The sequence below is a fragment of the Anolis carolinensis genome, chromosome 2 (genome assembly GCF_035594765.1).
Source record: "Anolis carolinensis isolate JA03-04 chromosome 2, rAnoCar3.1.pri, whole genome shotgun sequence".
NCBI lineage: Eukaryota > Metazoa > Chordata > Lepidosauria > Squamata > Dactyloidae > Anolis > Anolis carolinensis.
The window spans coordinates 84980141-84993289 of record NC_085842.1 but is presented as its reverse complement, the minus strand read 5'-3'; the positions used below and the strand labels follow the sequence as shown (position 1 = coordinate 84993289).

Here is a 13149-nt window from a genome sequence, read left to right as displayed (position 1 = left end):
TACTACTGAGCTGAATATTTCAAGATCTAGGGCATTTCCCACCTAAAATCAATTATTCCCTTTCTAATAATATTAAATATATTATTCACTAATCATAGAATCACCATGTTGGAAGAGACCACAAGGGCCATCTAGTCCAACCCCATTCTGCCATGCAGGAATGCATGATCAAAGCATTCGCGACAGGTGGTCATCTGACCTTTGCTTAAAAGCATAGGAGACTCCACTACACTCTCAGGCAACATATTCCACTGCTGAACAGCTCTTAGCATCAGGATATTCTTCCTAATGTGCAAGTGGAATCTTTCCCCCTGCAATTTGAATCCATTGATCTGTGTCCAGTCTCCAAAGAAACAGGAAAAAAAGCTTGCCGCTCCTCAATCCTTAAATACAAATACACACACAGAAAAAATTATATGGCCTTTCTCTCACAATTAGGGATGTGAAAATTGTGTTCTTACCGCTTTTCTCTGAAAAGCATTTTGCCAATACATTTTCATATGCATTTTTCACTGATCAAAGCACATTTGTATATACTGATCAAAGCACGTTTGTATATATTTTTCAGCTGCAACCATTTCAGCCATTCACATTTTTACACACACATGGCTTCATGCATATTTATTTATGCAACATGAACCAGAAGTGTCATGACTGCAAATTTCTGAGGAAAGGTGCTCAGTGATTCACAACAAGTCTTGAAAAGTATGTCAAAAATCTCTAATAAAGTTATTTTTCATCCATACACATAAGGGAAGAGAGATGTACTTCCCAGTTAACAAGGTGTTTAATCTAGAGTTGGTGGAGCAACACTGGGAAGGGTAGTACAGTGATTTGATACAGAAGAATGCAATCAGTTCTGAATGGTGTTTGTCTTACCCTGCAAGGTTACATTTGCAGTTTGAGTACTTGTCCGGAATCTGCACTGTACGTATAGGAGGTAGCAATGGCTAGGAATGCCTTCCACCAGTGTGGACTGGTAGCCAGATCCAGCTCTATCCAGAGAAATTAGCAACAAAATGATGTCCTGACACATTCTCCCAAATTTTAGGCTGAAACAGTATCTATTGAAGTTAATGGTGGGAGAGATTTATGTGGAAAGAGTTCATTTGCATTTGTTATTGCTGTGTTACCAAACAGTAAGAGCTGCTTTTGACCTTTAATGGGCTGTTAAATATTTGTAAGCAAGTGATTTGATCAACCCCGCATTCCTAGCTTCACATCTGTACCAGCCTATGGCTTTGACATGTGATTGAGGCAAAACCGTATCTTGGCATTATTTCATATCTCATACTGAAAATTGGCATTGCCCATATACTGTTTAAAGTTCACCATACATTGCCCCCAAGTGAAAAGTTTCAAAGAACAGTTACTCACTATGCAGCGGAGTCATTCAGCTGATACTCTCGGGAACGATTAAAACAGGCCTGGACTCCATTATCTGACCACAGTCTCCGAATCACATTGGACAAGTCTTCTGGCATGATTCCCTGCTCCTCTGCAGTGCAAGAGAGTGCAAACAACTGGCGGGCATCATCCTATAGGAAAAGCAAAAGCCAGGCTGTTAGGACCAAGAGTTCACTATTCTTCTTGGCCTATCTGTGTATCTGTGTAGCATCACAGTGAAGTTTGTGTCTTCACTATTACACTCTTTCTTAGGCTCAACAGAAGTTCATTCCCAGGGGAAGTGTACTTTGCTGAGCAATGGAGTGAAGCATGTCCTAGTCAAAAAGCTGTCACCACCTTTGAATGTGTCAACATCTCTCCAAGAAGCCAGTGCTTAAGGACTCTATTGTTGTGCTAAACAAAGCAAACATTGAGTAAACAAATTCATGGGAAATACCTGAATACGATTACATCTTATCATAGGCTGCATAACTCTGGGGAATGCTAAGAATTATTATAGATTTGCTTACCAGCCAGTGCATCTGGAAAGGATCAATCTGGGAGGAGGTGAAATTTATTGAGTGTTATCTCTTTTCCTTCTTTAAGTCACAAATGAAAGTAGCAAAGGCAATTGGAAGGAACACCAACATGTCAGTTACCTTTAATAGGACAGCCAAAATGTTGAGAAACACAAATAAAGAGCAAAACTCTTAATAGTTCATTTGTGAGCACTAGTTAAAATATAGAGTTTGATTACAACATTTAAAGCAGTGAAATTGAACTGTCAATAAATTGCTCCTAGGTAGCTTGCCTCCACAGTGACTCACTGCTGTCTGGACATTTATGTGTCTGGTTAAGGGAAATGAAAGTGCCAATGAACTAGAAACATCAAGGTGATTTCGTTTTGCTTAAATGTCTTATTATAGTGAAAAACAAAATAATCTGTCCTCCCTTTAGTAAAACTAGAGAACCCACAAGAGGCCATGACCACTCAGGAAAAAATCCAAATGGGGTTGCCCCTAATCCCTGGGGGGAGGGCCTCCTCAGTACTAGTTAGCCACCTCTGCCTCTATTTGGGGGGGGGGGGGGGCGCGGCTACCTGGTGTTATATGCCTTACTGATTATGAGAAACTTTGTTTACTAGACCTTGCCATTCCATTTCCTGACATTTAGAAAACTTAAACACTCCAATTTCTGGGCTGCTGGAATCCTACTGGTGAATTATGATGGATTAAGTATGCCATCAGAACTCACTTCTTGGTCATTCCGGAGGTTGAAATTCACTACCAATGGTGCAATATCATAATCCCGCCTCAATTTACCTTCTCTTAACTGTAGCCCTACCATTGTGACCATTTCCTGGATAGTGGAGCAAGAAGGGCTGTATATAAGTATATAGCTTTTTCCTATGTGTCATTTTGAAGGGCCACTGGAGGTCCAATGGATGCCTGTTGCAAATATTTAGCTGCTGCTTTCCCTACCTTTCATTAACAAAGAAATGGCTGTGTTGGGAAGGGGAGCTGAAAAGCGATGGGTTTAGGACAGTGGTTCTCAATCTGTGGGTCACCAGGTCTTTTGGCCTACAACTCCCAGAAATCCCAGCCAGTTTACCAGTTGTTAGGATTTCTGGGAATTGAAGGCCAAAACATCTGGTGACCCAAAGGTTGAGAACCACTGGTTTAGGGGGAAGTTGATTGGGAAACTTTTGCAGCTATGTTGCATAACTATCTCGCTCAATGCAGGACTGCTTGTATAGCTTATCTTGTTTTTCTCCCTATAATAAATTTCAAAATAACACTATCGACCCAAGTACCAACAGAGGGACTTGGAAATATATGCTCCTCCAGCTGTTGAAGTGCAACTCCAATCAGCTCTTGCCAAGGAAGTTAGAATTGCAGTCCAACAGCTGAAGGGCTTTGCATTTCCCTTCCTCATCTTTTTAACATTTACATGAAACTACTGAGGGAAATCATCTGGAGACATGGGGTGGGTATGATCAGTATGCTGATGACACCCAAATTTCTCCAAGCTTTAGCTAAGGATAGTGTGTCTCCCCGAATGAATGCCTGGAGGAGGTAATGGGCTGCATGAGGAAAAACAAATTCAAAATTAATCTGGATAAGACAGAGGTGCTTGCCATCAAGGGTCCTAACCTAGCTTTGGAGGTGTGTTAACCAGTTCTACACTCCCCCTGAAAAATTATGTTTGCAGTTTGAGAGCACCCCTGGATCTGTCTCTCCAAATGTCTGCGAATTAATTTCCAGGCAGAGCACAAAATCTTGGTTTTGACCTTTAAATCCCTATATGGTTTGGGTACAGGTTACCTTCTCCCATATAAACAGCCTCTTAGGACCCTAGGGTCCTTCGGGGGACACTTATTCCAACCAGCCACAACCTGACTGGCAGCTATCACCCAGAAGACCTTTTCATCAGCTGCCCCAAGACTGTGGAATGATTTGCTGGAAGAACTCCAACAGCCAAATGAGCTGTCAGACATTAAGACCTAACTAAATACCCATTTCTTCTGGCAGGCCTACTCAGTCAACCTTCAACCACGAGCTTTGGATTTGCATCCAACTGACTTTTTGTACCATGTTTTGAACTCTGGTGCTGGAGGAAAATCCTGACAGTGCCTTGGACCGCAAGAAGATCCAACCAGTCCATCCTCCAAGAAATAATGCCCGGCTGCTCACTGGAGGGAAGGATATTAGAGGCAAAGTTGAAGTATTTTGGCCACATCATGAGGAGACAGGAAAGCTTGGAGAAGATCATGATGCTGGGGAAAATGGAAGGAAAAAGTAAGAGAGGCTGACCAAGGGCAAGATGGATGGACGGTATCCTTGAAGTGACTGGCTCGTCCTTGAAGGAACTGGGAGCAGCAACGGCCAACAGGGAGCTCTGGCGTGGACTGGTCCATGAGGTCACGAAGAGTCAGAGATGACTGAACGAGAACTACACACACCATGTTTTGTATTTTATAATGGTGTGTTCTGATGTATGTATTTGTTGTGTGTATTTTATGTTGATGTGTGTTTTGACTGTGTTGTTCTCTTCCTCGAGCTGTTAGGAGAGGCGGGCAACAAATACTATATTGTTGTTCTTGTTGTTGTGATGATGATAATTACAATGGAAGAAAGTGCTTTTGCTGCATTTTCTCCCTCTTTTGCAAGTGTTGGTTCATCCATTAGAAATTTCTTCATGCATTATCACACACCATTGTATTTTACAGCACAGATGAAGATCTTGGGGCTTTTCATATATTGGTGGATTCCCTTCAATTCCTGCTAATACCACCAATAGTTGTGGGCAACAGAGGTCATATGTACTCTTGAACGTATGTTTTATACCAGCATGCAAATTCTGTGTTTGTCAATCTTGCATGTAGATAACTATTAATACTCTGAGGTCATTTTACTGCCTCCCACCACTATCAATACACCTTTATCACTGAAAGTAGTAACACCAGACTCATGGCATACAAATACCCGTCACTCCCTGCCACAGTGTTTGCTCTTTTCAATGGTTAAACAATTCCAGGTCAACAAGACTCCAATCTTGATTTCCCACACAAGGCTCCCAGCACTTTACAATGGGTCTGAACAGATTTGGGCAATGCTGTGTTACTTAAAAGGGAGATGCCATCAGGATGAGTGACAGGGTCTTTGAACTCAGTGTAGTTCCAGCCTAAGTATAGCGAGGCTGGGGCAGAATGGCTCTTTCACAATGCAGTACAGGAACAAAATGGTATGCTTCATTTTACAGCAACAGATGCCACATTTGCTTATGGCACACAGCCAGAGGCACTTTTGGATGGGCATAAATTTGGCTGAGTGCTCCCAATCAAATGTAAAAATAAATAAGCAAACATAGTACAGGTCAAATACTTGTTTTACTTTCTCACTTTATACACAAGACTCTGCGCCTTCATCTAAGGAACATCTCTCTAGGACTAAGGGTGACCCCACTCCCTTAAAAGCAATAGAAGGTTGGTATGTATTAGCATTCTCTTCTGCAAGTTCTAGTCCTCCCCCTCCCCCCGCAAAAAATTACAGATCTATGTACTTTACTAAACCACAAATTCCAAGGTTCTTCAGGATGGAGACTTGGCAGTTAAAGTGAGATTAAAATAGTCGGAGTGTAGATATACCATTAGCTTCCAAGTTATGAGTGCAGATTAGATAGAGTATCTTTATTTATTTTTAATTTTATTGTATATCTTGTGCTTAACTCTCTTTCTGATCATTTTTATTCAGTATTTAACATGCTGTTTGTAAAATGAATACCTGGCTTATCCAGTTTGTTTAAAACCAAGGAGTAATCTCCAATGCTGGATTTTTTTCTTGATCCTTATACTATGTGCACTGACCTGGGGGGGGGGGGGGGAGTCTCAGAGGAAGGCAGGTTGGATTTATCTCTGTACAGTAATTCAGCTGGCTACTCTTCCACAGATTGATCACTAGGTTGTAGCTATACCTACCGTGTTTCCCCGAAAATAAGACAGTGTCTTATATTATTTTTTGCTCCCAAAGATGTGCTAGGTCTTATTTTTAGGGGATGTCTTATTTTTCCATGAAGAAGAATTCACATTTATTGTTGAACAAAAAAAATGAACATTTATTATATACTGTACAGTAGTTGTCATCACAAACCAACATAACCAAACTAGACAAACTATGACTCCTGTCAAGAATTTCTTGTTACTACTGTATAAATATAAATAATATAACATTTTAATATATTATTACCATTATTTCCATGTACAACTGGTATGTACATTTACCGATCCTGCAAATTCTGGTGTTTTGTTTGGCGGGCACCGGGCATGCTTCCAAACAAAAACTTTGCTAGGTCTTACTTTTGGGGGAGGCCTTATATTTAGCAATTCAGCAAAACCTCTGCTAGGTCTTATTTTTTGGGGATGTCTTATTTTCAGGGAAACAGGGTATGTCCCACAGAGGTGATGTCAAAAAAGAAGGCAATTGTTATGTATTAAAACAGGGGTCCCCAAACTAAGGCCCGGGGGCCGGATGCGGCCCTCCAAGGTCATTTACCTGGCCCCCACCCTCATTTATAATATAATAGTTTTATATCAGTTTTAATAATATAATATATTGTATATACATATGATATTGATAATAATATTATCATTTTATACAATACTAATTTTAATACCATATAATAATATTAATAATATGTTATATATTACATATAATATTATAGTATAGTGGTATAGTTCAATATAGTAATATATAATGCTAATATTGTACTATGCTAATAATATAATATATTGTATGTACATACAGCTGCTCTGAGTTCCCTTCAGGGTGAGAAGGGTGGGATATAAATGTAGTAAATAAATGTAGTAAATGAATAAATAAATAATTTTGGACTTGGGCTCGCCCAAAGTCTGACATGACTTGAAGACTCACAACAACAATAACAATCCTAATTAACCTGACTATCTCATTGGCCAGAAGCAGGCCCACACTTCCTATTGAAATCCTCATAGGTTGGTTAAAATTATTTTCATTTTTAAATATTGTATTGGTCTTTCATTGTTATTGTTGTTGTTTTGCACTACAAATAAGATATGTGCAGTGTGCATAGGAATTTGCTCGTTTTTTTTTTTTCAAATGATAATTCGGCCCCTCAACAGTCTGAAGGATTGTGGACCGGCCCTCTGCTTAAAAAGTTTGGGGACCCCTGTATTAAAATCTCACCTCCCAAAGAAATTTTGCATATGTCTTCTTAAAAGATGGTAAAATAGTTAAAACTATTACTAACTGTAAAACACAGGGGTCAAAGACAAGGCCCACAGTCTGAATATGGCTCTCCATGTCATTTTACGTGACCCTTCAGACGTTGAGCTACAAGTCATACAAGCTATATTCCTTATCATTAGACATCATGACTAGAGCTGATTGGAAATGTGATACATTAACATATGGAAGGCTGCAGTTCATTCTGTTTAGTCAGATTACTGAGGTCTGAATTTAAATACAAGACTTCAATGGGACTTGAAAATGTCCTATAATCTTTTCCCAACCTCAGAGCCACACGTGCTGTTGGGTTGCAATTCCCATTATCCTAAATCTGCATAGCAAATAATCCAAAGAGGTGGGAGTTGTCTTTCAATAAAATGTAGGCAGGCACCCACATTGAGTAAAAATTAAATGTTACTAATCACTATGTAAAAATATTATATTTGGCCCTATGTATCCACGAATTCTCCATCCAATGGTCCTTTGAAGGCAACCATAAGGGCTGATATGGCCCTCAATGAAAATTAAATTGACACCACTGCTGTAGACCTTCATCCTGACCCAGCCAGGAGCAAGTTCCCCTTCGCATGTTGCCGAAGTGTATTCTTCAGTTTTCATGACTCCTGTGTTGTTTTCAATATCTGAGTATGTCTAAATTATGCCAGCTCTTCAAACATAAGATTTTTGATAAGTTCTGAGAAATCCTCTTATCAGAGTTTTGGAAAAGTCATTTCAATGGATGACAACTCTCAGATTTCCCCACCCAGTTTGACATGCTTTCTGAGGTTCCCATATAAGAGTTTTTGCCCAAAATATAAGTCCTCCACATCGTGATTACAATGAGTGCCTTTGACAACAGTCACCATACAGGGCAACTCCAAAAAGAATTGTTGAATATATACAGCACATTCTCTTCAGATGAGCTCAGGACATTTCAATGCTACTCAAACTGGTGGTCCACAGATTGGTTTGGTCTGTAAGCTAATGGCTACTGCAAATTTCAAGGAAAGAAAAATACAGTTTTAGCTAATAGACACAAAATGTGGTGTTGGTACCTGGGAAATTCATAAAAGACCCCCCCCCCCCCCCAAAAAAAAAAACACACCCACACAATATATAGCTTAGGAAACACTGCTCAATTTCACTCAATGTAAATTAAACTTGTTTCCTCCCTCTGCTGGTCATGACCCCACTGTGTTTCTTAGGATACATGTTAATTGCAAATTGCTATAACTGCCTTAACATTCTAGCATTACCTCATGTGCACACACTCCCTTTCAGAGGATGTGCCATCACATCCTTCCTTTATGTTGTTTACAGATAATATATTTCAACAATTCTGTGGGGAATTGCTTAGGAAAGCAGAAACAAAAAGAAGACAATGGACAGCTTTCTGTATGCAGAGACTGTGATGAATCTATGCTTTAGGAGGTCAGCAAGAAGCACAAAGAGCAACATAAATACCAGAGGCCCTTGTGTTTATATCAGGTGTCCATAATTTCCAGTTGACTTTCCTGTCCAGGCCTAAAATAGTGGCCACTAATGTATACAAACATCCACAGGTGCACACTCCAAAAATGGAAGGAAGGTCATATGGAGTCTGTAGGGTGTTCTGATCAGTGCGTCTGCCCAAGGCCACACCATACAACTTTGGAAGAATAATCCCCCTATTTCAATTTTTCATGGGGAAAAAACAGGAAGGGACATCTTGGGCTTTTCGGGAAGGTGCAAATGATACATTTAGACTAGTGGTTCTCAAACTGTGGGTCCCCAGATGTTTTGACCTACAACTACCCTGACCTACAACTACAACACCCAGTCAGTTTACCAGCTGTTAGAATTTCTGGGAGTTGAAGGCCAAAACATCTGGGGACCCACAGGTTGAGAACCATTGATTTAGATTATAACATTCAATGATTCTCCAGACTCCAAATACAGGGAATATAGTACATGGTGCATATATTTCTAAAATAGGCCATACATGGCTTTGATAATGTTCATCCCATAGTTGGTTAACTATTTCCAGCCTTTCTCTCAATTCTGAACCTGGGAAAGCTACCCTTTGGACCATTCTGCTTCAAATAGCGATGACCCGCACAAAAGGCCTATCATTCAGAAATTCCAGAATGCTCAGATGAGAAGAAATTCGCTTTTCCAGTTTTAGCAAAGGATATATATATATATACTAGCTGAGCCCGGCCACGCGTTGCTGTGGCGAAGTATGGTGGTATGGGAAATAAAGTATTGAGGAATTGGTGGTAGTTAAGGTAAAGGGTAAAGGTTTTCCCCTGACGTTAAGTCCAGTCGTGTCCGACTCTGGGGGTTGGTGCTCATCTCCATTTCTAAGCCGAAGAGCCGGCGTTGTCCATAGACTCCTCCAAGGTCATGTGGGATGACTGCATGGAGCGGTGTTACCTTCCCGCCGGAGCAGTTCCTATTGATGCACTCACATTTGCATGTTTTCGAACTTCTGGGTTGGCAGAAGCTGGGGCTAACAGTGGGGGCTCTCTCCGCTCCCCCAATTCAAACTTGCGGCCTTTCAGTCCAGAAATTCAGCAGCTCAGCGCTTTAACACGCTGCGCCATCAGGGGATATTATTTCCTAAAGGTTGTGAATATACAATATTTCTGATTGGTTTTTTTTGTCTGTTGGAGGCAAGTATGAATGCTGCAATTAGGAAAAATGATTAGGATGTAATGGCCTTGAAGCTTTAAAGCCTGGCTGTTTCCTCCCCGAGTAAATTTTTTGTTGGGAGGTGTCAGCTGGCCCTGATTGTTTCCTGTCTGGAATTCCCTTGTTTTCAGAGTGGTGTTCTTTACGATATTTTATGTGCTTCTACTGTCTGTGGCCCTGAGAAAACAGAGGATTTGCCAGACTTTGATGATGGGAATACTTTGTTGGGAGGTGTTGACTGGCCCTGATTGTTTCCTGTGTGGAATTCCCCTGTTTTCAGAGTGTTGTACTTTATTTAGTGTTCTGATTTTAGAGATTGTATTGTTCTGTTTTATTATACCACATTAATTTTTATATATTCTGATTTTAGTGTTTTTGAATACTTGGAACCAGATTGTATTCATTTTCACGGTTGACCGCAACACAATAATAATAATAATAATAATAATAATAATAATAATAATGATAGTAATAATAATGACTTTGGTAATACACAGTGCTTCACTCCCTTCTCAGCTTCCTTTCTGGAAGAATCCTTTCTTGGGAGGTGTTAGCTGGCCCTGATTGTTTCCTTTGTGGAATTTCCTATTTCCCTGCTTTCAGACTGTTGGTCTTTATTTACTGCCCTGGTTTTAGAGATTATATTGTTCTGCATTATTCTATCCCAGTAATTATTTCATATTAAAGTAGAATCTCACTTATCCAACATTTGCTTATACAATGTTCTGGATTATCCAACGCAGTCTGCCTTTTCATAAGCAATGTTTTTGTAGTCAATGTTTTAAATTCATTGTGATATTTTAGTGGTAAATTTGTAAATACAATACAGTAGAGTCTCACTTATCCAACTTAAATGGGCCGGCAGAATGTTGGATAATGTGATGACTCATGGGCCATGTAGTCCCGTTCCTAACGCTGTTGTGACAGATGAAGAGGAAAACTTGGGTTTTCCACCATTTCAGCCAGAATTGGAACTTTCCCAGCCTGAATTGGAGCCCTTGCACCTGCAAGAGGTTTGCCTTCCAGAAATCTGCCAAACAAGCCCTGAGTCAGAATCTCCCCCATTTTCTCGCCGTAGTTATTATCAACAACAAAAAGGAGTTCAGCAGGCTAATCACAGAAGCCTGAGAATCGCAGCCAGGCATTCAGCTGATTAAGACTGCTTCCATGAGAAATTCTAGGGAGTCATGCATCTGGACACAGAGATTGACTTTCGGTTCTGATTCCCCAGAGAAGTGTTCTTTGGTGGGAAAACGAGACCCTATTTAGGTTCCTTGCCCCGAAGGAATCTTGCGGAGTCAATTCGTCAGCTACTGGAGTAGGTTGTGTGTGGACAGCGCTACTCCCGTTTCCAAGCCTCGTTCCTGTTTCCAAGCCTTCGTTCACGTTCCCAGCCTTGTTTGCTTCCCGGACCTTGCCAAGTATTTACCACGGATCTTGTCCCTGTTCCTCGTTCCTTGTTGCCTTGAATCAAGCTTTGTGTACCAAGAATCAAGCTATTTCCTTGCCTTGCCTAAGTTTCATGGATTAAAGGACCTTGTCATCTCCCCTCACTCTGCTTGGCAAAGTGAGTGTTTCGGTTACTGGATTACAACTTTGGACCTTACTATTTCATATTGGACATTGTTTTCCTGGACTATATTTGACCTTTCCTGAAAGGACATCTTCTGAACTATATTCTACACTTATTTTTATTGCCTTTACGTATTTCCTTAATAAAGATATTAGATAGATTCTGGCCTCTGTGTATGGTTATTGGTGCTCTGCAGCCTGGGTCGTGACAGATAAGCGAATATGTTGGATAATAAGGAGGCATTAAGGAAAAGCCTATTAAACATCAAATTAGGTTATGATTTTACAAATGAAGCACCAAAACATCATGTTAGACAACAAATTTGGTAGAAAAAGTAGTTCAATACGCAGTAATGCTATGTAGTAATTACTGTATTTATGAATTTAGCACCAAAATATCACGATACAGTAGAGTCTCACTTATCCAAGCCTCGCTTATCCAAGCCTCTGGATAATCCAAGCCATTTTTGTAATCAATGTTTTCAGTATATCGTGATATTTTGGTGCTAAATTCGTAAATACAGTAATTACAACATAACATTACTGCGTATTGAACTACTTTTTCTGTCAAATTTGTTGTATAACATGAAGTTTTGGTGCTTAATTTGTAAAATCATAACCTAATTTGATGTTTAATAGGCTTTTCCTTAATCCCTCCTTATTATCCAAGTTATTCGCTTATCCAAGCTTCTGCCGGCCCGTTTAGCTTGGATAAGTGAGACTCTACTGTATATTGAAAACACTGACTACAAAAATGCGTTGGATAATCCAGAACACTGGATAAGTGAGTGTTGGATAAGTGAGACTCTACTGTAATTACAACATAGCATTACTGAGCATTGAACTACTTTTTCTGTCAAATTTGTTGTATAATATGATGTTTTGATGCTTAATTTGTATAACGATTACCTAATTTGATGTTTAATTGGCTTTTCCTAAATCCCTTCTTATTATCCAACATATTCACTTATCCTGCTGGCCTGTTTATGTTGGATAAGTGAGACTCTACTGCATATTGATAATCGTATATTATCTGCTTAGAACTGGATTATATGAGGCCCCTTCTTCACAGCTGTATAAAATGCACACTGAAGTGGATTATATGGTAGTGTGGAGTCAAGATGATCCAGTGCAAAGCAGATAAAATAAGATTATAAATGGGTTATATAGCTGTGTGGAAGGGCCTTGAGTCTACACTGCCATATAATCCAGTGCAAATTAGATAATCTGTGGAAGAGACCTAAGTGAGGCCTAAATCTGCCTGTCCCCTAACTGAACCCTGGCTGTCCCTTGGCTGAATTGGTTGCTAGGAGACGAAGTGGACAGAGATTAGCCCTCTAAACTGGCAGCAATTGGATAAAAACAATTATTGCTCTCCCTCTAATTAGGACTTTATTTTTCTTTTCTTTTTGTTGTATCTTACTGGAGCCGTGGATGATGAGTTGTGTTGTCAAATTTCGAGGTTGGGCGGCCTGTAGTTTTGTTGTTTTGTGAGTTGCCGTGATGCCATCACTCATTTATATATATAGATATATATATATCACCAATGAATGTCAGGTGAGGAAAAGTTGGTTACCAGTGTGGAGGGATTTGAGCAAACTCACCGCTCTTGCAGGATCCCCAAAATCAATCTGCAGGTTTCCCATTGCCTTGATGATAGCCATAATGGACTGGATGGTGTTGCTATAAACCACGGCTTTATACTGCCGACACTCTTCCTCTGAGTATCCATCCTCATGGATAATCCTAGGGGTAG

At 40.0% G+C, this 13149-nt stretch overlaps 1 protein-coding gene across 1 annotated transcript in view; it reads right to left on the bottom strand.

Moving 5' to 3' along the window:
* Positions 1 to 13149, bottom strand: part of gnai2 (G protein subunit alpha i2) — a 198671-nt gene that overhangs the window by 68998 nt on the left and 116524 nt on the right. The window contains exons 3-4 of the mRNA XM_062970104.1: positions 12998 to 13139; positions 1378 to 1538 (exon numbers count right to left, since the gene is read on the bottom strand). Coding sequence (XP_062826174.1) covers positions 1378 to 1538; positions 12998 to 13139 — 303 coding nt within the window. The remainder of the gene's footprint in view (positions 1 to 1377; positions 1539 to 12997; positions 13140 to 13149) is intronic.